Source organism: Castor canadensis, chromosome X, assembly GCF_047511655.1.
Source record: "Castor canadensis chromosome X, mCasCan1.hap1v2, whole genome shotgun sequence".
Taxonomy (NCBI): domain Eukaryota; kingdom Metazoa; phylum Chordata; class Mammalia; order Rodentia; family Castoridae; genus Castor; species Castor canadensis.
Window position 1 is genome coordinate 36283056 of NC_133405.1, and position 25261 is coordinate 36308316.

The window sequence follows — 25261 nt, forward strand, 5'->3', positions numbered from 1 at the left end:
AAACCAAATTTTTTTACATAATTTTTATTGTTGTATTGGGGGTACATTGTGGCATTTACAAAAATTCTTACAATGTATCAAATATATTATATTTGAATTCACCCCCTCCGTCATTCTCCTTTATTCTTCCCCTCCATTCCTGAAATAATTTCAACAGGTATCATTTTTCTATTTACATACATGTGTACACAGTATTTGCACCTTATTCACCTTCCCACACTCCCCACATCCTCCCCCTCCCATTGGTACCAACCTGTTCCACCCTTCTGCTCTCTGATTTTGTCAAAGAAAAAAAATGACATTTTTGTTTGTTTAAGGTAGCTGTACAGGGAATTTCTTTGTGACAGTTCCATATATATATATATTTGTGTTATAACTTGAATTAGTTCACCAAAAGAGACAAGATTGTAATAACAGTATTCTAGGTAAAGACTCAAGTGTAGGAAAGGACATATTAATGTGGAAACCTAAGAAGACAAAGATTGTATGACAACACAATTTGAGTGAGAAGAACAGAGAGAGATTAGCAAAAGGGACTTTGGCAAAGGTAAACACAAGAGGAAACCAAAGAAAGCTCCTTTCCTTGTTTCCCCTTGGATGACAGCAACACTACTAAAAATGATGGGTAAAAAAGATAAAGATAATTTAAAAAATTCCACAGTAAACAATCCATCTTGCACAATAGAGTACTCTGAATCCACAACATCTAATGAAAACACTTGTAATGCATGTAGGGTCTATTCCATTCCACACTGTATCTGAAGGTAATGCCTAGAAAACCACCTTTTTCAATGATGTTGTTCCCCCCTTCCATTCCCTCTGTGCAATGTCATTTCCATGGAGATGTCAAAATGCATCCTGAATCCATCCACCCCTTTCCATTTCCACTACTATCATCTCTCTAGGTCAGGCCACCATCATCTGTCCTTTGGTATAGTGCAATAGCCTCCTGACTGGTCTCTCCACTTAACTCTGTCCTCTCCATAAGTCATACTGCACAGAGCAATCAGATTACTGAGGGATACTTGGGGAGAGGCAAATAACTCATATTTTATCATCAAGTTGTCATTTTGAAGCAATTACAGACTTACCAAAAAAGTTGCAAAAATAGTACAAAAAATCCCCATCATTCTTCACCAAGATTTCCCAAATATTATATTCTGACATAACCACAGTGCTGATATGTCAAGAATTAACATTCAAGTATTATTACTATTATTATCTAATGTATATATCATGTACACTTTTCCCTAATTGTCCCACCAACATCCTTTTTCTGCTCCAGGATCACACATGTCTCCTTAAGCTCCTTTGACCTGAAACAGCCCCTCACTATTTTTTTTTCCCATTGGCTTAACATTTTTCAAAAACACTGACATTTTCAATTTGGGGCTTGTCTGATGGTCTTCATGACTCAATTCAGACTGTATGTTGTGGTAAGAAAACTACAGATTTGTGATGATGTATCCTTCTCACGTGTCATATCAAGAGGCACAGGGTGTCAGTCTGTTCTATTACTAGTGATACTAACATTTTTTTTAATTTTTTTCTTTTATTATTCATATGTCCATACAAGGCTTGGGTCATTTCTCCCCCCTGCCCCCACCCCCTCCCTTACCACCCACTCTGCCCCCTCCCTCTCCCCCCCACCCCCTCAATACCCAGCAGAAACTATTTTGCCCTTATTTCTAATTTTGTTGTAGAGAGAGTATAAGCAATAATAGGAAGGAACAAGGGTTTTTGCTGGTTGAGATAAGGATAGCTATACAGGGCATTGACTCACATTGATTTCCTGTGTGTGTGTGTTACCTTCTAGGTTAATTCTTTTTTATCTAACCTTTTCTCTAGTTCCTGTTGGCCACAGTTGCTTTTAAGGTATCTGCCTTAGTTTCTCTGCGTTAAGGGCAACAAATGCTAGCTAATTTTTCCTATTGGCCTCAGTTGCTTTTAAGGTATCTGCCTTAGTTTCTCTGCGTTAAGGGCAACAAATGCTAGCTAGTTTTTTAGGTGTCTTACCTATCCTCACCCCTCCCTTGTGTGCTCTCGCTTTTATCATGTGCTCAAAGTCCAATCCCATTGTTGTGTTTGCCCTTGATCTAATGTCCACATATGAGGGAGAACATATGATTTTTGGTCTTTTGGGCCAGGCTAACCTCACTCAGAATGATGTTCTCCAATTCCATCCATTTACCAGCAAATGATAACATTTCGTGCTTCTTCATGGCTGCATAAAATTCCATTGTGTATAGATACCACATTTTCTTAATCCCAGTGATGCTAACTTTGATCGTTGGTTAAGAGGGTGTCTGCTGGGTTTCTCCAGAGTAAAGTTAATATTTGGCCCTTTGTAATTTATAAGTATGGAGAAATACTCTGAAGCTATAAATATTCTCTTTCTTATACTGATTTTCATTAATTTTAGCATCCATTCTTGCTTGAAACAATTATTACTGTGGTTATTACCACATGACAAGTTTCTATTTCCATTATTTTCTCTATATCAGTTAATTGGAATTCTGTAAAATGTACTTTCCCATCTTCCTCATTTATTTATTTTATTCAGTTGTTTCTTTATATTAGCAGGAACTCATGGATTCATATTTTATTCTCTGGGTTATAATCCATTATTAATTTACTTTATAGCTTAAATTATCCCAGATTTTGGCAATAGGAATCCCTTCAAGTTGACTCCTGTGTCTTTTTGACATGTCTCCATTATGTCATAAATACTTTCTTACTTTCTGGCATGAGAAAACATTTCAAGTTCATCTTATACTTTTCCTTCCTTGGCCCTGAAGGTGGCCATTTTTCCAAGGAATCCCAGTTCCCTCTATTTGGAAAATGGTATTTTACTTTATTAGTGTATTTTAAATACTACTTTTATGTTTATTTTATTTATATTTTTTATTTATTCATATATGCATACGTTGTTTGGGCCACGCCCCCCACCCTCTCTCTATCCCCCCTACCTCCCCTTGCTTCCAGGCAGGGCAGAACCTGTTCTGCCCTCTTCTCCAATTTTGTTGAAGATGGAAAATGGTATTTTAAAACCAAGATCTGAGTGGTAGGTATGTTCATTGGTATTGGAATGTCCTTGCTTCTAGGCCTTTTTCAGAGAAAAGTAGGAAATATATGTATATACACAAATATCAATTTCTATTTCTGTATTTATGTATGAGCATGGGAGGGAAAGGGATGTGTGCACATATAAAACAATTCATACTGATAGCACTGATTACCACAAGGTTAATGCTAGATCTCTGTCTTTATCTGCTCTCATTATTCACCATATATTTACTTATTTGTTCAAGACTGAAACATACACATATTCAGAACTATACTCCTGTGGAGAATAATACGAATTACAGTTGGCAATTCATCTTTAATTCTAAAGTCTGGTCCCTGGACCAGGAGCATTAGCATCATTCAGGAACTAATTACAAAAGCAAATTCTTGGACCCCCCCCCCCCCAACCCAGACCTATTGGATCAGAAATTCTAGGATCAGGGATTGTCAATCTGAGTTTTAGCATCCCCTCTGATGCATATTGAAATTTGAGAACCACTCTCTTATAGTTAAAATATTGTTTTACAAAGTTAAATCAGCTAGGAATATCATAATGAAATACAACAAATGAAACAAAAAGTATTTTGAACTCAAGACACGAGAAAATCACTAAAAACCATTAAACAACACAGAATGGGAAGAAAAGGGCAAGGAAGTGCAGTGAAGGAGAGTTACACTGACTTAAGCACAATGTATGTACAGATACAATACCAAGGCAAAAATCCCAGTGATCAACGAACAGACACCAAAACAATGAAGGACAAAAATGAAAAACAGGCTATGCTAAGGAGAGGGCACTAGTTGGAGGGGAAGGGTAAAAGAAGGAAGTTTAAGAAGGTGACTATGCAATAGCCAAGTTATGGAAACAGCCAAGATGCCCCACCACTGACGAATGGATTAAGAAAATGTGGTATCTATACACAATGGAATTTTATGCAGCCATGAAGAAGAACGAAATGTTATCATTCGCTGGTAAATGGATGGAATTGGAGAACATCATTCTGAGTGAGGTTAGCCTGGCTCAAAAAACCAAAAATCGTATGTTCTCCCTCATATGTGGACATTAGATCAAGGGCAAACACAACAATGGGATTGGACTATGAGCACATGATAAAAGCGAGAGCACACAAGGGAGGGGTGAGGATAGGTAAGACACCTAAAAAACTAGCTAGCATTTGTTGCCCTTAATGCAGAGAAACTAAAGCAGATACCTTAAAGCAACTGAGGCCAATAGGAAAAGGGGACCAGGTACTAGAGAAAAGGTTAGATCAAAAAGAATTAACCTAGAAGGTAACACCCACGCACAGGAAATCAATGTGAGTCAATGCCCTGTATAGCTATCTTTATCTCAACCAGCAAAACCCCTTGTTCCTTCCTATTATTGCTTATACTCTCTCTACAACAAAATTAGAGATAAGGGCAAAATAGTTTCTGCTGGGTATTGAGGGGGGGAGCGGGAGGGGGTGGAGTGGGTGGTAAGGGAGGGGGTGGGGGCAGGGGGGAGAAAAAAAAATGAAAAAAAAAAAAGAAGGTGACTATGGTTGAGGTACTTTCTATACAAGAATGAATATAGAATTTTTAAACTTGCTGAAATCACCAAGGCTAGAAAGGAGAAAAATGGAGGGGATGAACCAATTCGGGATACAATACATACATATATGGAAATGTCATAATGAAACTTTCTGTATAGATATCTTAAACAAAACAAAAAAATGTATTTTTTCTCAAAAACGGAGAACAGGAACATAAATCAGGCTTTGTCTGGAGGCTGGTGCTAGTGGGAGGAGGAGGATATAAGGGGTTGTGGGAGGGTGAACATGGTAGAAATATCATGTACTCATGTATGCAAATGGAAAAATGAGACCTGCTGAAACTATTCCAGGAATGGGGGAAGGGGGATGAAGGAGAATGATAAAGGAGGTGAATTCAACTATGATATATTGTAGGCACTTTTGAAAATGTCACAATGTACCCCAGTATAATAATATGATGATAAAAAATAAAAAGATCGTGTATTAAAAAAATAAAATAAAATGAAAAGAGAACTTCCCCAAAAAAGTATTTTGTTCTCACAGTTCTGGGAGCTGGAAGTTCAAGATCAAATTGTCAGCAGTGTTGGTTTCTGGTGAGGCCTCTCTCCTGGGCTTGCAGATAGCCTTTTTTGTAGCATGCACTCCTGGTAGTTCTTCCTTTTTTTATAAGGCTCCATGCTTATGAATTCATTTAAGCTTAATTACCTCCTTAAAGGTTCTAGTTCCAAAAATAGTCACATTGGTGATTAAGGCTTCAATACTTGCAGGGAACACAACTCAGTCGATAATACCTAGGCTATTTTCTCCCATCATTTCATTGTGGTCCTTATGTATTTGTAATATAGTTACAAATTTATTTGTAATGTAGTTCCTTTGGGTCTATTTGTATTCCATTTTGGGCACCTCTTTGCCCATATTAATTTTTGTAGGTGAAACATCAACATGATCCTAAAAATCGTAACTATATACAAAAATGTATGCTGCACGCTACTCACAATAGCCAAGTTATGGAAACAACCAAGATGCCCCACTACTGATGAGTGGATCAAGAAAATGTGGTATTTATACACAATGGAATTTTACTCAGCCATGAAAAAGAATGAAATCTTATCATTTGAAAGTAAATGGATGGAACTGGAGAACATCATTCTGAGGGAGGTTAGACAGACTCAGAACACCAAAACTCGTATGTTCTCCCTCATATGCAGTCTTTAGATCTAGGGCAAAAACAGCAATGTTGTAGGACTTGGATTACATGACATGGGGAGAACATATATGGCAGGTATGGGGTTAGATAGCAAACCCAAAACATGAAAGCATTTGATGTCCCCACTCCAGAGGAATTACTACAGAAACCTCAAAATGACAGAAGGGGAACAGGAAGGAACCCATGTAAAGATCAGTTAGAGATGAATCAACCTGGGTTGTAACACATTTGTACATGAAAGCAATGCTAGGAATCTCTCTCTATAGCTGTCCTTATCTCAACTAGCAAAAATGCTATGTCTTTCCTATTATTGCTTATTTCTACTCTTCAATGGAACTGGAGAAAAGCACAGAACAGCTTTTGCCTGGAAGTGAAGGGGGAGGGGGAAAGGGCAGGGGAAGGGGGTGGGGGGAGAAATGACCCAAACAATGTATGCACATGTGAGTAAATGAATAAAAAAATGTATGCTGCAAGAAGTGCACTTTCTCATCCCTTCTATTCCACTCCTATTCCCCCATTCTTTCTGCCCTGTTCCCATCCATCCTGACAAGTTACTGATCTCATCAGTTTGAGGCTACACAGTTTGAACCCACATAGTTTGAACACCACACAGGGCTCCTGTAACAAACTGCCACAAAGTTAGTGGCTCAAAACATCACAGAACAGTCTTTGCTCCAATTTCCTCCATGGGGAATAGGAAAGGCCTCTCTCTCTCTCTTTTCTGCCCCCTGTTCCTCTCCTAATAAACTTTAATGTTACTTTTACTAAAAAAAATCACAGATGCTGGTGGAGTGGCTCAAGATGTAGAGCACCTGGTTATCAAGTGTGAGGCTCTTAGTTCAAACCTCAGTACCACCAAAAAATAAAAAAAGAAAACATCACAGATGTATTATATTATAGTTCCGAAGGTAAAAGGTTTAAATGGGTCTCATGGGGCTAACATAAAGACATCAACAGGGCTGCATTCCCATTGGGGGCTCTAGAGGAGAATGTCTTTCCTTGTCTTTTGCAGCATCTAGATACCAACTATATTCCTTGGCTTATGGCCCCTACAACCATCTACTAGACAGCAGCACAGTGCTTCTAAATCTCTCTGTAGCTTTTACCCCTGCTTTCTAATTCCCATCTCCTTCCTCTGACTTTGGCCCTTCTGCCTTCCTCTTCTAAGAACCTTTATAATTACATTGTGCTTACCTGGATAATCCAGTATAATACATCACAAGATCCTTAGCTTAATCACATTTGGAAAGTCCTTTTTGTCCTATGAGGGAACATATTCACAAGTTCTGGGAAATTTGTAAGTGGACATCATTGGGTCCTATATTCTGTCTACCAAGCAGATTTTTTTGGAGGTACCGAAGTTTGAACTCAGGGCTTCACACTTGCTAGGCAGGTGCTCTAATACTTATGTCACAGCTCCAGCCCTTTTTGCTCTGATTATTTTTGAGATAGGGTCTCACTTTTTGCCTAGATCAGCCCAGACTATGATCCTTCTATTTTATGCTTTACTGCCATAGCTAGGATGACAGGCACATACCACCATTACCATCATTTTCTTTTTTTTTTCTTTTATTATTCATATGTGCATACAAGGCTTGGGTCATTTTCTCCCCCCTGCCCCCACCCCCTCCCTTACCACCCACTCTGCCCCCTCCCTCTCCCCCCCAATACCCAGCAGAAACTATTTTGCCCTTATTTCTAATTTTGTTGTAGACAGAGTATAAGCCATAATAGGAAGGAACAAGGGTTTTTGCTGGTTGAGATAAGGATAGCCTGCTATACAGGGAGTTGACTCACATTAATTTCCTGTGTGTGTGTGTTACCTTCTAGGTTAATTCTTTTTGATCTAACCTTTTCTCTAGTTCCTGGTCCCCTTTTCCTATTGGCCTCAGTTGCTTTTAAGGTATCTGCTTTAGTTTCTCTGCATTAAGGGCAACAAACGCTAGCTAATTTTTCAGGTGTCTTACCTATCTTCACCCCTCCCTTGTGTGCTCTCGATTTTATCATGTGCTCAAAGTCCAATCCCATTGTTGTGTTTGCCCTTGATCTAATGTCCACATATGAGGGAGAACATACGATTTTTGGTCTTTTGGGCCAGGCTAACCTCACTCAGAATGATGTTCTCCAATTCCACCCATTTACCGGCTAATGATAACATTTCGTTAGCAACACCACCAACAACAGGTGTTGGCGAGGATGGGGGGAAAAAGGAACCCTCTTACACTGTTGGTGGGAATGTAGACTAGTACAACCACTCTGGAAAAAAATTTGGAGGCTACTTAAAAAGCTAAACACTGATCTACCATTTGATCCAGCAATACCACTCTTGGGGATATACCCAAAAGACTGTGACACAGGTTACTCCAGAGGCACCTGCACACCCATGTTTATTGCGACACTATTCACAACAGTCAAGTTATGGAAACAGCCAAGATGCCCCACTACTGACGAATGGATTAAGAAAATGTGGTATCTATACACAGTGGAATTTTATGCAGCCATGAAGAAGAACGAAATGTTATCAGCATTTTCTTTTGAGATGGCGTCTCATGAACGTTTTTGCCCAGGCTGTCTTGGAACTGCAATACTCTCATCTCAGCCTATTGCTTACAGGCAAGAGCCACAGGTGTCAGGCTCAGATACTTTTTAAATTAAACTTATCCATCCTTCCTTCCTTCCTTCCTTCCTTTCTTCCTTCCTTCTTTTTGCAGTACTGGGGGTTGAACTTAGGGCCTCAAGTGTGGGGAGCAGATTATGAGACGCCTATGAGAACTTGACATGAGCACAGTTATGTCAAATAATCTGAAGGCTGGGATTTGACATAGCCCCCAGCTGCAGAAGGGAGTGAGCACAGCTATGTCAATAATCTGCAGGCTGGGATGGGAACAGCCCCCAGTTGCAGAAGGGGACAAGGGCAAAATGCAGCACAGCTGCTTTTCGTAAGATGTTTATGTCCAGAGAGTAGCGATCACAGGTTCCGCCCCAGAACTGTTGCTGGACTTCCTGGTTTGCCACTGTATATAATAAACTCACTGGAGGTGGTGGAAGCTGTTGTGGTCTCCACCAGAGCGCCTAGCCCACCTGACCCCAGCATTTTGCATGTTTGTCTTTTGTCTTTTCTCAATCTCCCATCACTCCCAGTTAGGTTCCTAGGATGAGCTAGCACAGGCCACAGGAGGTGGTACCCGAACAGGGACCTAACTATGGGGAACTTGAAGGCCGAGAGGAGGAGACACTCTCCAAGAAGCATGCGTGTAGTAAAAAATAAGGTGAGGGGGAGAGTGAAGTGAATACAGTCAGGTGTAAAAACATGGGACAGTACAAATCTAAAAGGCCGAGAACTCTATATACAGGCTTTAAAAGCTATGCTAAAGATTAGAAGAAGCAGGGTCAAGTCACTTCAGCTTATGCAGTTTTTAGATTTTGTACAGGATACTTGCCCGTGGTTCCCTGAGGACGGCACAGTAAATTTAGATGCCAATTTTTACTTTCGGTTCATGGTCCATGATTAGAGATTGTTTGGTTCCCACTCCCTCACATAAACAAAGATTCTCCTCTTCAGTATCTGACTTGACTCCCCAAGATATGCCCTTGGTGTCAGAGGGGAGAAACAGGATTTGCGGAGCACAGCACCACTGCCGGGAACAGGTGGGCCCAAGAGTGACTGAGTCACAGGTGGCCCTGCCTCCTAAAAGAGCTCAGCCGGCCAAACCTAGCTCCATTCCTGTGGTGCCGCAGCTGTGGAAGCACTCTGGCAATTGCAGGGGGTGTTGGAATGGTTACACTTAGGTCACTCTCCTGCTAAGGTTCTTACACCATGTCATGAGCTGGTGGCTAGGCTGACCGCTAAGGGATGCACTTGCTGTGAATTGCTGGGGCATGAGCCCAGTAACATTGTTGTCCCATTTTCAATAGATCAACAGCATTGGTTATGGCAATTTTCAGACTTATGGCAGTCTGCACTGGATAATTTTCCAGGACAGGTCAGGGAACATCATCTGCATTCAAAATTTTTACAGTTTGCCTCCCTTCACACATATGTCTTTCCAAAAATTATTCTATCCTCCCCCCGGTCAGAGGCTGTCACAATTTTCACTGATGCTTCTGGGCATGGCACTGCTGCCTATTACAACAAAAACTGCCACAAGGTTGATTGTTTGGCTATGTGGGGTTGAGGGCATGTTTGTGTTTTTCCTGAAGATGCAGAACACCCAGTGTGGGTACCATCACTGTTTGTCAAGCCTCATGGACCCCCTGGTCCCAAAGATAAGGAGGCTGAGACTGGAAGACTCGCCCCAGGACAGGGAACTCCTGAGGCTGATTCATCTCCATCGACCAGAGGATGGCCAAGGAGACAGCTGCCAGCAAGACAGACACAGAACAGTGAGCCAACCACCTGGGGTCAAATCAAGAAATTAATGGACATGACAACAATTGGTAACCAGTAACCTGGGGATGGCTGGGAATCCCACAGCAACATTGCTGGCAGCATTGGTCATAATTACAATACAGGTGGGTGTTGTCCAGGGTGATGAATACTGGACTTTCATGCCCAACTCACCAATGGTGCATCCTATCACTTGGCAAAGCCACCCTATATCTGTCTTTACCAATGATATGGTGCACATGGGAGGTCATTCCTCAGGACATTTGGTGCCTCAGTCTAGTGACTAACTTTACAGGTAAAAGCTCATCTTATGGGTGCATGGGAACACAACAAACGACACTGTAGACTTATGGCTATTAAGGCAACAAATATAGGCCATGCAAAAAGCTTATGATAACGCTGTTTCTCCAGCTAACATTGCAAAAACTGTCCTGGATGAACTCAAGGGTTTCCATCTGTTTAACTTGCTAAAGTACTCCTTCTGGTATTTGGCAGGAATAAGTGTGTTATTGTTCATCTGCTTTCTTGTTGTTTCAGTCGGATGACACATGGTGCAAACACAGTTCCTTGGATTAAGGGTTGGGCTTCATCGGGAGCATTTAAGAAATAAAAAAGGGGGAGATGTTGGGAGTGGATTATGAGACGCCTATGAGAACTTGACATGAGCACAGCTATGTCAAATAATCTGCAGGCTGGGATTTGGCATAGCCCCCAGCTCCAGAAAGGGGCAAGGGCAAAATACAGCATGGCTGCTTTTCGTAAGATGTTTATGTCCAGAGAGTAGCGATCACAGGTTCCCCCTGTTCCCAATAACTACAATGTCACGCCTCCTCCCGCCCCAGAACTGTTGCTTTACTTCCTGGTTTGTTGCTGTATATAATAAATTTGCTGGAGGTGGTGGAGGCTGTTGTGTGTCTCCACCAGAGTGCCGAGCCCACCTGACTCAAGCTTTTATGCATGTTTGTCTTCTGTCTTTTCTCAATCTCCCATCACTCTTTGTTAGGTTCCTAGGACGAGCTCGCGCAGGCTGCGAGACTCATACTTGCTAGGCAGGTGCTCGACTGCTTGAACTATCCCCCCAACTCTCCTTTTACTTTGGTTGTTTTTTAGATAGGGTCTAGCCTTAAGCCCAGGCTGGCCTAGAATGCAATCTTCCTAGTTATACTTCCCCACATAGGTGGGATGATAGGTGCACCACCTCACTCAGCCATTGCTTGAGATGGGGTTTCATGGACTTTTTGCCCAGGCTGGCCTCAAACTCTGATCCCCCTGATCTCTGCTTGAGCCACCATGCCCAGCTTTATTTTTTCTTTTTTGAGACCAGGTCTCACTATGTAGACCAGGCAGGCCTGGAACTTTTGGTCCTCCTGCCTCAGCATCCTGAGTGTTGGGATTACAGGCATGCACCCCCATGCCCAGAAAATTTTTTAATTTTCTTAAAAATCATTAAATGGCTTCTCTCTACTTCTAGAATGAGTCCAACCTCTTTGTTCTTTTAGCTTCCCTTGCCTTTCTTCATTCCTTGAATGTGCCAAATCCTTTCTGACTTCAGGGCCTTTGCACTACACTATTCTCTGTCTAAAATGTACTTCCCCAGCTCTTTTCATGGTTGGCTGATTCTTCCAGTCATATCTCAAATGTCACCTATTCAAAGAAGCTATCCCTAATCACTAATTGTGTAACAGCCTTCATCAAATACTCCAATTTAGCCTATTTATTTTCTTTATCATTTATCATAATGTGTGTGTGTATATGTGTGTGAATGGGGTTTTGAACTCAAGGCTTTGTGCTCATGAAGCAGGCACTCTACTGCTTGAGCCATGCCTCCAGTTCATTTTGCTCTGGTTATTTTGGAGATGGGGTCTCGAGAACTATTTGTCAGGGCTGACCTTGAACCGTGATCCTCCTGATCTCCGTCTCCTGAGTAACTAGGATTACAGGTGTGAGCCACAGGTATCCAGCTATAATATATTCTTACATATCAATTTACTTGTTTATTAACCCTCTTTCTCATGAGAATGAAAACTCCATGAGAGCAGAGATTGCATATATCCTTCCTATCCCTAACATCTAGCATAATATCTGGCACACAATAGGCACTTAAGAAGTGCTAATAGGACAAATGGTGAGGGGCTGGGGTGTGGCTCAGTGGTAAAACATGTGCTTAGAAGGCAAAAGACCCTATGGAAAGAGGAAGGAAGAGGAGGGAGGAGGAGGGCTAGGGAGAAGGAGGAGAGAGAAGTAAGAGAAAGAGGAGGAGAAGAAGAAGGGAAATGGGAAGGAGAAGGAGAAATGAATGATGTTCCAGTCTGGGTGGGTAATACAAGGGAAAAAACCTATTTCTTGTATAAATAAGACAAACAAAACAGTGCCACATTTCTTCAGGTACTGCTGACGCAGAATTTCACAATTCCCAATACAATCCAAATTACTTCCTATAATGTAATGTATCCACTCATTCAACAGGTATTTACTGAATAGCTAATAAGTCTCATTTAATCCTTGAAAAACCCTATCAGGTAGCTACTAGCCAGGCTCAGGGGATATACCAAGAGACAAGTGAATACGGTGCTTTCTCTCTCCAGTGGAAAGAGAAAAAATCCAAGATTTACTGGGCAGATGTTAACGGTTAGGATCAAGGTTTACAAAAGGTAGAATGGAAGCACCTGTGCGGGCAGTGAAATCTGGGTGTGGAGTCAGAGGAGAAAACACTTTCACTGAATTAGAAGCATGGATAGCTCTTAGTTGTATGAATGGAACACCAACTAGCTGTTGATAAAGCTCACAGGACAGCATTTAACTTAATGAATTTCCTCTCATTTTTCATGACCTGGCCTTCAACTCAGCTTTGCAGAATAAGAAATCCAATCTAGAGCCAGAAATTGAGAATCCTGGCACACGGTAATAAATCTCAGGAAAGAATGAGGTTTATAAATCAGAACATCAACTTGTTGACACAATCATAAGTCAGCATTCTCCTCCCACAGGAATGGCTACTGAGACAGTGTTTTCCTGAGCTCAGAAAAAGGGTCTACAAACTTTTTCTTTAAAGGGCCAGATAGTAAATGTTTTTGACTTTGTAGGTTATATGCAGACTCTGTCACACCTATTAATCTCTGCCTTTGTAGGGCAAAAGCAGGGACAGACCCTAAGCAAACAAGTAATTGTGGCTCTATCCCAATAAAATTTGACTTACAAAAATAGGTGTTGGCCGCATATGGTCCACAGGCTGTGGAGTGCTGACCCATAGCCTAGAATAAGGATTAGAGGAGCTTACATGATTTGAACGCTCAATCACATCAGGTTTTAGTAGACTGAAGTGTTCAACAATGCAACAAAGATCTGTATATACCTCTAGTACCAGACAGGGCCTCTCTTTCCTAAACAGTACTTAGATGAACACTGTGACATTTGCCTCTAAGGTCCTTCTTTGGTAACTGCTGACCGCCCTGCAAAACCCCACCCTATTCAAAATTCCTAGTGTATAAGGAAGCTCTACTCACCAGTAACACTCCAAGGGAACTTCCAGCAGCAGCAGTTAATATTCTATAGCTGTTTCACAGAGTGCTCCTTCATCCTTCATTACCGGTAGTTGGGAACACAAAAAAGTGACAGATTTGATAATATGAATACTTATAAGAGACACTAGCATATAAGCTCCATGAAGAGAGATTCTTTTTAAAATTAAAAATAATCTTTAATTTTTACAAAGGCAATATATGTTTATTGTAGAAAGCTAGAAAATAAAATAAATAAAAAAACATCGTATTCCAGTCACACAGAAATCATCACTACTAACAGCTTAGTATATATCCTTCCATATCTTTTCCTAAGTGTGTATACACACATATACACACTTCTACCAAGTGAGGATACCGTGCATGCTTTGCAACTGCTTCTCAGTTAATGACCTGTGCCATTCCATGTCAGTAAAGTTTTATTTCATCTAAGACCAGCTCATATTCAAATTTCCTTAGTTATCCCCAAATTTTCCTATAAAGCTAGTTTGTTCAAATTTTGACCCAATCTCACAACACACGTTGCATCTTAAGTCTTTTTTCAAGTACACTAGTATTCCTTTTGGGACAGGAATTTTGTTTCCTGCTATATTTCCAATGCCTTTAACAGTTCTTGGTATGTAATAGTAACTCAATAACTATCTGAATAATTAATTAATTAACAGAAACCTAGGAGACTGGGGGATTCACCCTGGAGTTTATCTTATTGACTCATCACCCTTTATCACTATTTTATAAAGAATAAAAACAAAAACCAGAGAAGTGAAGTGACTTCTCAAGGTGACACAGCAAGTACGTAGCAACTACTTTTCAGTTCTCTTTTTCTTCCATTAAACATTCACTTTTCTTTTACGGCAAAATAGTTTATATTTTAGGATTTATGGACCAAAAAGCAAAAGCAATGATGTCATGTGAACATTATTTACATAATGAGAAAAACATAGTTTCACAAATTTTATTAATCAAATTCCAAATGTAATAATAACTTACTAGAAAGTTTTGTTATGTGGGTCTGCTCAAAAAAAGAATGGAATAGAATAACATATTGCTTCATTGAGTTTGAAAACTGCTCTTCTGTATCAGGAAAATTGTAAGTGATCATGTGAAAAACAGCATCCTTAGCTCAAAGGTCATAATTTGTTGGACTACACCACACTGCTTTGGAGGACTTTGCTTTTGCTTTACAAGTTTGAGTGAAAATAGCATTCTTGTTAGTTCACAGTTGCATTCTGATGCTGGCTTACTGAAGCTATATGATACTAGACTACCAATGAAGAAAACGACTTCTCAGACAATCCTTTAAAACATGTATACTTGGTACCTAACTGCTGAGAACGCCTGTCTCTGTTCATTCAGCTTGACAGAAAGTAGACTGCATTGTGAGATGGATTTCATTATTAATTATGTGTTACTATTTAATGGGGATGGCCAATTTAAAAATCAAAAATCAATCTGCGTATGCCAGGGCTGATTGGTTTTTTTCTCTTTCAAATGAAAATATGCCACTTACACATACAGACGATAATACCCAAAGAGTTAAAAGAACAGAAAACAGTTGCTTTCAGAGTACAGAGAAGGGAGAGGGAATCAAGAAATTCTTTTAAATAAAAAAATAAAAAAGGACAAATCTTAGCCAGACACAGTGGCTCACACCTATAATCCTAGCTACTCCAGAGGTAGACTGGGAGGATCATGGTTCAAGACCAGCTGGGACAAAAAGTTAGTAGAAACCCCATATCAAAACCAATAAAAATTGGGCACGGTCACACGTCTGTCATCCTAGTTATGTGGGAAGCGTAAACGGGAGGATCAAGGTCCAGCTGGCCCAGGCATAAATTCAAGACCCTATTCAAAAATAACCAAAGCAAAAAGGGTTGGGGGTGTGGCTCAAGAGGTAGAGTGTGCCTGCTTAGTAAGCACAAGACCCTGAGCCCTGTAACCCCAAAAAAAACCCTAAAAAACAAAAGTATAAATCTTGTAGTATTTGATTTTTTTAAAAACTATGCACATGTATAATTTTGCTAAAATAAATGAAATAAAACCCGAAGTACATTAAGACTCCTTCTAGAAAAGACTTCTTTCTTTCATCTCCTCCCACTGTCTCTCTTTTGTGCATCTCCTACTCAGATCCATCACAGCACTTAATACACTCTACTGTAATTACCTGTTTCTCTGTCTCCCTGGGCTACTTGCAAGGAGGGAGCATGTATCATTCATTTCAGCTCCTAATTTTTATATCATTGAAAAGGCACTCACTAAAGTGAAGTGAAACTAGATAAACCAAATACAACCAAAAATCATTGTCTAGGTAAATTATACCACAATGAGATGCCAATCAAAAAGACAAAAACGTGTTGGTGAAGAGAAACTGGAATCCTCACTCATTTACCAGTGGGAACAGAAAATATTACAGCCACTTTGGAAAAAGTTCTTAAAAAGGCCACACATATAGTTATCATATGACCCAGCAATTCAACTCCTAGGTACATACCCAAGAGAACTGAAAACATACATCCACACAAACATTTCTATAGAAACCAGTAGGATTATCCATAATAGGCAAAAAAGTGGAAATAATCCAAATGTCCATCAACTGATAAATGGAAAAACAAAACGTGATATATCCATATAATAGAATACTATTCAGCCAGAAAAAAGGGAGAATTGATCATATTACAACATAAATGAACCTTGACATCAAGTGGTAGAACCCAGTCACAAAAGACCACACATTATATGAGTTCATTCTTATGAAATGTCCAGAAAAATCACCTATATAGGGACAGAAGGCAGACTAAGTAGTTGTTTGGGGTTTAAGGGGATAAGGGAGATTAATTGCAAACCAGCTTAAGGAAATTTTGGATGGTGATAGAAACATTCTAAAACTAAATTGTGGTGATAGTTGCACAACTCGATAAATTTACTAAAAATAACTATACTTAAAATGAGTGAATTTTATAGTATGTAAAGGATAAGGCTGGAAAAAAACCCTCGATTTATCATATTATTCTGTTCCTCTCTAACCCCTCTCCTCAGTTAGATTACCCCTATGAAGAAGTGTGGTGAATTCCGTTTCGGAGGCATTTTTGTTGGGTGAAACTTGGGGTTGTGCCAACAGGAACATCGAAGTTAGCATCTCTCTGTGAAACTGTCTTAAGGTGTACAGTGTGTGTATACAGTGTGTGTCCACTTGGTTGCGCGTGTTGTGTGGATTCCCTGACGTCTCTGCTAGTTCAAGTCTGTGTGTGCCCAAAGCCCCTACTGCAAGCGAAAAACTTCTCAGGTCGTTCACTTCTTGGAACTCTCAACCCCTGTTTCAGAACCAGGTGAATTGCTCTAGCATGGCATACCAGTGAGAATGTGACTGACTTAATGCGGGGAGGTGGGAATGGCAACTCGATCAGTGCTTATTGAGCAAGGATGTCCTGCCAGATCATCCAAGAGATACAAAGTCCGCCCCTTAATCCCGCTACCTTGGGGGTGCGCCAAGGGAAAGCATAGCTCTCCAAGGGTGATGGAGAGGCAAAACCGGATGTAAGGGCATCTCCAAGCTGGGAGAAAGGCTGGGACAAATCCCTCCTTCTTTGTCTTCCGGGAAGGCCAAAAAACGCCACAAAGTCAGGGGGAGGCGTCTCCTCCCTGGGCCACCAGTGCCCGGGAAACTCACGCGGCTGTGCCAAGACTTCAGGCGCTTTCCCGCTACAGCCCCACCGTTCGGCCCCCCCGCAGAGCTACAAGGGCCTTGGAGGAAGGAAAGCAGCCAGCTGGCTGGACAGTGCCGCGCGGCTCCCTCCTCGCAACTGTCTTGGGCTCCCCCGAATGACCCCACGACCCCGCGCATGATACCTAGTCACGTGGCAGCCGCCCCTCGTGGGATACGCCATTGTGCCGTAGCGCACCCTGGTGTCCGGAAGCAGGCAAAGCCGGAGCCGTCAGCACGAGCCCTGACGAGCCCCGCCGAGCCCCGCCGAGCTCGCCGAGCCCTGCCGAATCTTGCCGAGTCCACCCGAGCCCCGCCGGACCTCGCCGAGAATCCCCGAGCTCCGCCGAGTCCCGCCGAACCCCGCCCAGCCCCGCCGAGCTCCGCCGAACCCCGCCGAACCCCGCCGAGCTCCGCCGAGCCCCGCCGGACAATGGATTAGTGGTACTTGGGCGAGAGAGAGGGTGGTATGATCTTGGTCTCTGCTGCGAAAATGGTAGCATGGCTGGCACCAGGTTTGACAACATAGGGCGCAAGTGAGCCGTCTCAAGCCCGAGTGGGTGGAGGCCTCCCTTCTCTGCTGAAGCAAGGCGACCAGGATGACAGAGTGGTCAAATAATTATCTTGAATCTGGATCCCAGCAACCTTGTGGAAAAAAACCAAAACATAATAAGGCAGTTTTGTTTAAGAAGTTTTGGTACTGAAAATATGTATTTGTAGCCGAGAGAATGTGAACTCAGCCTCAGTCTCCTAATCTATAGAATAGACATATTAATAGTATCTGTTTTACAAGGTGTTTATGAGGATTAAATAAAATAATCCACCTGAAGTATTTATCGGACTGGTCAAAGCTAGCCGTTTGTTTCTGGGGCTTAGCAAACAACTAAGAGTGGGTGTCCTTTTCCTCAGGATTCAGGTAAATGACAAATATTGACACCATACAATACATAGCTAAGGTGTATACAAACCCGCATAGGGCTAGTGTTGTTCTGGCCTAAGAAATCCACTTCAGCATTTAACATCCCATTATCATCATCATGGTTAAATCGCAGGCATTTTTGAATCGACTACTATGTCTGTCAGAAGCCAGGCTTGGTGTCACTCAAGGAAGCAGACTGTCACATTCTCAGATTAGCACTAAATAAGCACTGTCTGCATGGCAGGGACAGCATTTCCTGTCTCCCGACCCTCCTTCTGTAGCAGAGTAATGGGTTGTGGCCTAGCAGCTGCCATTTTTTGGGAGCCTGCAAGGGGCAGTCCCTGTGCCAATCACGCCTACACTGGGCACACTTACAAAAGGCAGGCCCTATTCTGGATTTCTAAACCTCACTTTCCTTTCACAGCATCACATGTGAACAGTGGCACTACATGGTAGGGTGCTGTGAACACAGAAGGAAGATAAACTTTGGAGTTAGTCACCCTAGTTAGTCTGACCTCTGGTTCCATGACTGACTAGCTGCACACCCTAGTTAATTTTTCAGTCTGTTTTCTTATCTTAAATGTGTGATAATATTAATGCATATCTTACATGGTTGGTATGAGGATTAAAGGAGCAAGTGCATTTAATACAGGGTGCCTGGGACACAAACCCTACAAAATGTCAGTACAAAGATCAGGAAGAGGAAGAAGAGTCAGCAACCCAGACTAAGAAGTGAGCACCAAAATGGCCAGGGAGGAGGGAGCCATGAAAGAAGGATGTCATGGAAACTGTGAGAAAAGATGCCAGGAAGGAGAGAGATAATGCAAAAGGGCACTCAAGAGTCCAGCTTCTTCTGAGAAAGGAGCGGTTTTCATCCCTTAGTGACCAATGAGAATGAAAGCAGGAGGAACATAAGCCCACAGCTTGAAAGGAAGGCTATCAGACACAGAATTCTCTAATAGCCTTCTTTTGTCTAACTCCATTAGTGTGTTCTGAGTACCCAGGTATCCAATTGGAGAAAATACATAGTTCTTGCATAAAGGAAAAGCCAATGTCTCACAAAATAAAAAAGTAATGTTGGATACATTAGGTTAGTGAAGTTAAATTCTTGTCAGTTTCACATGGACACAGAGAAGAGGGTAAGGGAGGGAAAAAAAACTGGATGGATCACAGAACAGATTTTTCAAACAGCGGTCTATTCTGAAGGCCCCAGCTAACTCCAGTGAAAAGGAGGGTGGTGGTCTGGACAGAATTGATTTCTTTTTCTTTTCATTTTTCTACTCAGCCTGGTGCCAGAAAGAAATGATAGCATCAGCTGAATGCAGTGTCTCACACCTATAAGCTTAGCCACTTGGGAGGCTGAGATCAAGAGGATTGAGGCTCCAGGCCAGCCCAGGGAAAAACGTTTGTGAGACCCCATTTCAACAGAAAAAAGCTGGACATGGTGGCACACAGCTGTTATCCCAGACATAGTGGGAAGCATAAAATAGGAGAATCTCAAAGGGAGATGCTATCTCCAAAATAACCAGAGCAAAAAGGGCTGGAGGCATGGCTAGAGCACCTGCCTAGCAAGTGTGAAGCCCTGAGTTCAAACACCAATACCACCACAATAAAGAAAGGAAAGAAGGAGGGAGGGAGAGAAGGAAGGAAGGAAATATGGCAGTATAATCTGTGTTATTGGCCAAATCATTCAACAAGTGTTTATAGCATAAAATCAAGAAAAGGTGAGCTAGGAAGGGAGCCATTTTCTAAACTGGACTAGATGTGAGGACTAGATACCCACCAAGGGTAGTTTTAGGGAGAAGTAGATAGTAATTATGGGTTAAAACTATGCAAGTCAGAGTATGTCGGGGGCTCCTGTGGCTTTGGGGCACAAGGATTGCTGCTTCTGCCTGGGGGTACAGGAGGGAGCTGCCAGGGGCTCAGAGGTACCCTGGAAGGATGCCAGAAGTAGCCTTCTTGCAGAGCCGATTCAGTTCTCAGCTAGAGGGTCAGAGGCAGAGAGACCCTCCCAGTTTCTTTCTGGAGGTGAAGGCCTAATCACCATTGAGTGCTGGAGGAGGAGAAAGACGGCAGCAGAGTACAGTAGGCGAGCCTCAATATCTGTCACCAAAACACAAGTGTGGCTTCAGGGAGAGGGTATGGTGATGGTAAGGTCAGATCATAAGGTCATGGGTGGAGCAGGAACAAAAAGCTGAGGAGGAGCTGAGGGGCTGTTTCTAGAAAGAGGGTCTGGGCATGGTAGCCCAGGGAAGACTTCTTGTAGCAATTGGCTACCATCTGTCCCTCAGGGCCTCAGCCTGGGTCCCTACTGAGTGGGCTATCAACTGCTAACATAATTAAAACCCTATTGCCCTTTTCTGGGACCCTCAACCCATGCCACTCCTGGTACAACACAGCCGAGGATGTTGCCTGAAACCAGCTCTGCGATTCCTACCAGACTTCGCGGTTCTTGGAAATCTCTATGTGAGTCCCCCTGGTCATAGTGATCTCACCCCTGTCCCAACCCATAAAGCTCTATGCTTCTCCTTTCAGTTCTGTGGAGCCCCTACTTCCTGCAGGACAAATTCCCTTGGGCCTCAGATGCATATATTCTTCTCTCTCTCTCTACTCCTCTACCTTGCATACAGTCATCCCCACTCCATGACTAACCCTGTCCTGCTTTTAAAAATAGGAATTTATGTACCTACGGGAAGCATAGGAACCCTCGGGGTCTAAGGTCACACTGTCTTCTTTAATCACCCTTAAATTTGAGACCAGATGAGACAGGGTGGGCTCATGAGGGGCAGGTTTCTAGGATGGCCCCTTTTTTCTCTTTCCCATGGGAATACTTTCCACTCTGCTATCAAGGTGTATAGGGCTTCCCATATTCTTTCTTGTGCTCTGGCAAATAGATTGCTTTTCATCCCTCCCTATGAAGGGTGAGCTTGGGTTGGAATGGAGTTAGTTTGAAGTCCTTGGGCTGAGTCATGTAGCATACAGCACCAGAGTTTACAGGGACTGTCAGGAGTTGAGCCCCCAAGACTGGCTACTCTCTCCTTAACCAGGGAGGAGGCAGAGGGTAGTGTCAGCTCACAGAAGAGACTCATTGTTGTGAACAGAATCACAACAGCAGAAATGTAAGGAGTCTGCCCAGAGGGAGAACTGCCTTCTCCACAGCAAACAGGAATGGAATTTCCATGTTGCATGGGCCTTTCAGCAGCAGACTACCCGTCACTTTCTTCTGGATACATCAGAGAAGAAATCAATGAGGTAGTGGCAATACATGCCCTAATTTGGCTCTGTGGGTAGGGGACAGGTTAGTTGTGGTATAGGAATCCTTTACCTTTGGGAAATATTTCAGCCCATTTAATCTTTTCTTCATCTGCAAAATGACGATAAAACCCCACCTCTGAATATGACCCCACTCCTTTATAGCTTTTCACTATATTTTCTTTTTCCTTCTTCCTAAAATAATACCAGAGACACTAAAGTAAATGCTGATATATATATTTATTGACATAGGCCACAACATATATTATTTGATGAAAAAATACAGCATATAGAACAGCACTTATATTTGATCACTTTTATCTTTAAATATATCTGAGTATATAGGTAGAGGGAAGTAGCTGGAAGGACATTCACCAAAGGGCTGACAGTGGTTATATAGGGTGGAGAGTTCTGGGTAATTTGTACTTTCTAAAAATAATCATATTTTAAGATCTAACAATGAATTAAGCCACTTTCACAAAGCGAATAAAGCCATCAAGGAAATGGGCACACACAGAAAATAGACTCTTGGAGAGAGGGAGCAAGGACAGGGGTCAGGCCATCTCCTTCCATTGTACTGGTTGGTATACCAGACCCTTTCTCCACCCCAAAAGCAAGCCGCTTTGTGGATTAATTCATGCAATTAGAAGTTGCCCTCTCCTGGTTTCCCACCATTGAACTCAGAATATAGGTAAGGGCTCATTTAAGGCTGAGAGTGGGCGCCTTACTGTAGCTCAGAGGGCTCACTGGGTTCCCCAGGTGCCTCTCTTGGCCTCTCCTCCTGTGTATGTGTCAGCTCCTTCAGGGTGATGATCAGATTCTCAAAAACCTGGGCCTTGTCACTCTCATTGTCACAGGTTTCTTTTGAATGGCCCTCCTGGCCACAATGAGAACAGCCATTTGCATGTTTTCGCTTCCTGGATCTACGAACATCCCCAGAACCATTATTCTTCCGCCCCAAGCCACGGCTGGTGGAAGGAGACTGAGCCCGGGAATTGTCAGGGGAATCAATGACCAGCACTTGGTCCCCAAATGTGGCCCTGCTTCTGAGAGGTGGGGCACCCGAGGGTGAGAGTGGCGGGTCCTCAGACTCCACCAGAATCACATCCTCATCCGAGTCATCCAGGGTATCATCTATCTCTATCACATTGCAGTCAGCACTGCTACTTGCTCTAGGCGGGGACCCCTGAAACGCCACAGGGCTGTCTGCTCGTTCCATTATTGGTTCAGATCTTTTGGGCCGCTTCCGTTTAGTAAAGGCATCATCCCAATCCTCTTCCTCCCTTACCATCCTGATTAAATCCAGGAAATTGGGAAGGCGCTCCTGCTCATTTGCATACATCCTGAGAAGACCCTTTAGCCTGCAGCGCAGGTCCCTACTCAGCTCAGCCCCTACAAGGAGCTGGTTCAGGCGAGTCTGGTTCGCATCTCTCTCAGCTAGGACGCCTGCCTGAATAGCGTTCTGGAGCTGCACCTCCAAACGGATCACATAAAGGGAGGCTTTCTCCCCCTGCGCTTGCAGGGTGTTAACAAATTTACCATGGGCGGTCACGCTGCTCTCAGACTCCCCAAATACCAGTTTCATTGCCCTCAAAAAATCAGCCACACTTAGGTTGGGGTTGGCAGCCTGAAGCAAACGCATGACCTCCCTTGCAGGGCCCCTGAGGGTTTTCATCAGGCGTTTCAGCTTTTCCTCCTCTGACATATTCCAATTTGGCAAGACCCCCTTGACTTGAATCAACCAGTTTTCAAAAGTTTCTTCCCCCTGGGCTGGCACTGCCCTCCCAGAGAATAACTTCATGTTTCTCTCTGCCATGTTGGCCATCAAAGGACCAAGACTCCTCCCCAGGGACCTCAGCATGGAATGGGCCCAAGGCGGCAAGGCTGCGTTCTGCCGCCGGCTGTTACCCACACGTGCAAGGATGCTAGCCATGCCTGATAAACGATAGGGTATCTCAATACAACAAAATGGTCAAGCTTTCTAGGAAAAAAAAAAAAAGGCTTAATCTGCAGGCGTGCTGGAGGCTCTGCCTTCCTCCTATTCCAGCAGGGTCTGTAAAGAAGAAGAAGAAAAAAAGGACAGTTAATAAAGGAACAAGCTGTAGCTGTGTTCACTCCCTACCTCAATAGCCTGCGTTACATTTCATATCTGCCCACTGCCCTAAAAATACACTGGAGACTGGCAATTAAAACCTTCCAGAACTAGCCAGTGTCCTCGCGCTAGGCACAGGTGCTTTTTGCAGCCACATCCATCCCCTCCCTTCCAGTCCTTCAAGAGGTACTGCAACTGTTGCTCCGAATTCTAGGTTGAGCAGCGTGTAGAACCGATACTGGGCTTTCAAAATAGAGAACAGCTGTCACAGATTCGTGGAAAATAAAATAAGATCTCATTAACTTCATGACCTGTTGGTCTTAACCACACCCCCTTCGCAACCTCCCCTCCCCCACCGCCCCCGTTATTTCTTAGATGCTTACACACGCTGGGAAAATAGGAGTGCGCCTTATTTCCAGCCTCTGCAACCTGCCCTCCGTGAGAAAGCTTGCCTCCAGGGTCTGATCGATCTCGGTCTACAGAAAATCGCAGATTCGGGTGCTCTAGGCATCAAGACTGCGCCACAGCGGAGGAGGGCAGGGAACCAAAGGGTCAGAAGCAATCTCAATCGTCATCCCGCTGTTCCCTCTCCCCTCCCACCACCTCTGCAGTCGCCAAGCGGAAAATTCTCCCTCCCACCCTCTGAACATAATCCAAAATGACCCCCCCCATTTTACCCCGGGGGACCATCGGCTTACCAGCTCTAACGTCAGCTGCACAGAATTCAAGTTCAGATTCCGCTTTGAGAGGCTGCTATGCAAAAAGGGAATAGGAGTTGGACACACCCACTCGCAATCTTCCCGGGGAAGCTATGAGGAGGTAGGTGCAAAAGGGGTTCAAGACAAAGACGTTTCCTTTGCCCTCTTTCTCCCTCCTCCCACGCGTGGCCCCCTTCCCTGCCCCCTCTCCAATCCAGACATATCCTACCCAATTAGCAGCATCCAGATGAACCAGACCTCCTTCCTCAAGGCAGCCGAGTCATGGGGAGAAGCACCCCCATGTGAAGATAGGGCAACTGCCTCACAGTTGGCCAGTTCTTGAAGGTGGGAGCCACCCAGTACTGGCAGGCTTTCCCAGTTCCCTCTCCGCACCAGGGAATCTCTCCTCCTCCTTTACCTGTGCGCCGCTGGTAGGCAGTGGACAATTGGTCAACAGTTCCTGCTTTCTGGTCCCGCTGCCCTGCAGGAGAAAAGGGCGGGCGGCTCCTCGGCCGCTAAGCGACCAGGGGGCTGCCCTATGGAGCTACTTCACACTGCCGCCCAGCAAGGGGTAGCCGAATGGAAGCAGCGCGGTTCCCAAGGCAGCCACAGCTGCTTTTATCTCCTGCCCACTGAGACAAAAGAGCGTGACGAGCTGACCAGTGCAGCCAATCAGTGGAGTGCGGGGGCGGGCTCCTGGCGCCGCATTGGCTGAAGTGAACAGACGCCCCCAGAAACGGGAATGGGGGGGCCTGGGGAAGGAGGGATGCAACAAGCTGGCGCAGCGAATATTGCACTGCAGGCTTAGGGAGCTACTTTGCATTTTTACCCCAGAATTTGAGACTCTATCTTCTTTCCTTCTCCGCAGACTCAATTCTGTGTTTTGAGGC

The 25261-nt window shown here is 43.4% G+C and overlaps 1 protein-coding gene and 1 long non-coding RNA gene across 13 annotated transcripts in view; both read right to left on the bottom strand.

Moving 5' to 3' along the window:
- Positions 1 to 17683, bottom strand: part of LOC141419706 (uncharacterized) — a 108329-nt gene extending 90646 nt beyond the window's left edge. The window contains exons 1-2 of one of the 3 annotated variants that reach the window (XR_012444327.1): positions 17557 to 17683; positions 13696 to 13769 (exon numbers count right to left, since the gene is read on the bottom strand). This is a non-coding gene — a long non-coding RNA (uncharacterized lncRNA). Of the gene's footprint in view, positions 1 to 13695; positions 13770 to 17183; positions 17514 to 17556 lie in introns of those variants that run through there. The other 2 variants (XR_012444325.1, XR_012444326.1) reach the window with 2 other exon arrangements.
- A 4119-nt stretch (positions 17684 to 21802) lies between these two features.
- On the bottom strand, positions 21803 to 25021 carry Zcchc12 (zinc finger CCHC-type containing 12). Of its 10 annotated transcripts, none has more exons than XM_074062680.1 (4): positions 24790 to 25021; positions 24372 to 24423; positions 24057 to 24149; positions 21803 to 23634 (listed from the first exon to the last, which is right to left on the bottom strand). In XM_074062680.1, exon 4 carries the CDS (start codon positions 23512 to 23514, stop codon positions 22306 to 22308), a length of 1209 nt encoding a protein of 402 aa, XP_073918781.1. In that variant the 5' UTR covers positions 23515 to 23634; positions 24057 to 24149; positions 24372 to 24423; positions 24790 to 25021; the 3' UTR covers positions 21803 to 22305. The 10 variants fall into 10 exon arrangements, with proteins under 10 accessions (XP_073918781.1, XP_073918779.1, XP_073918780.1 ...); XM_074062678.1 differs by having other exon boundaries at positions 24057 to 24189; XM_074062679.1 differs by having other exon boundaries at positions 24372 to 24426.
- Between the last annotated feature and the right edge of the window lie 240 nt (positions 25022 to 25261).

Coding starts and splice junctions, on each gene's coding strand:
- Zcchc12 (XM_074062680.1), bottom strand. CDS start 23,514: ATGGCTAGCATCCTTGCACGTGTGGGTAACAGCCGGCGGCAGAACGCA.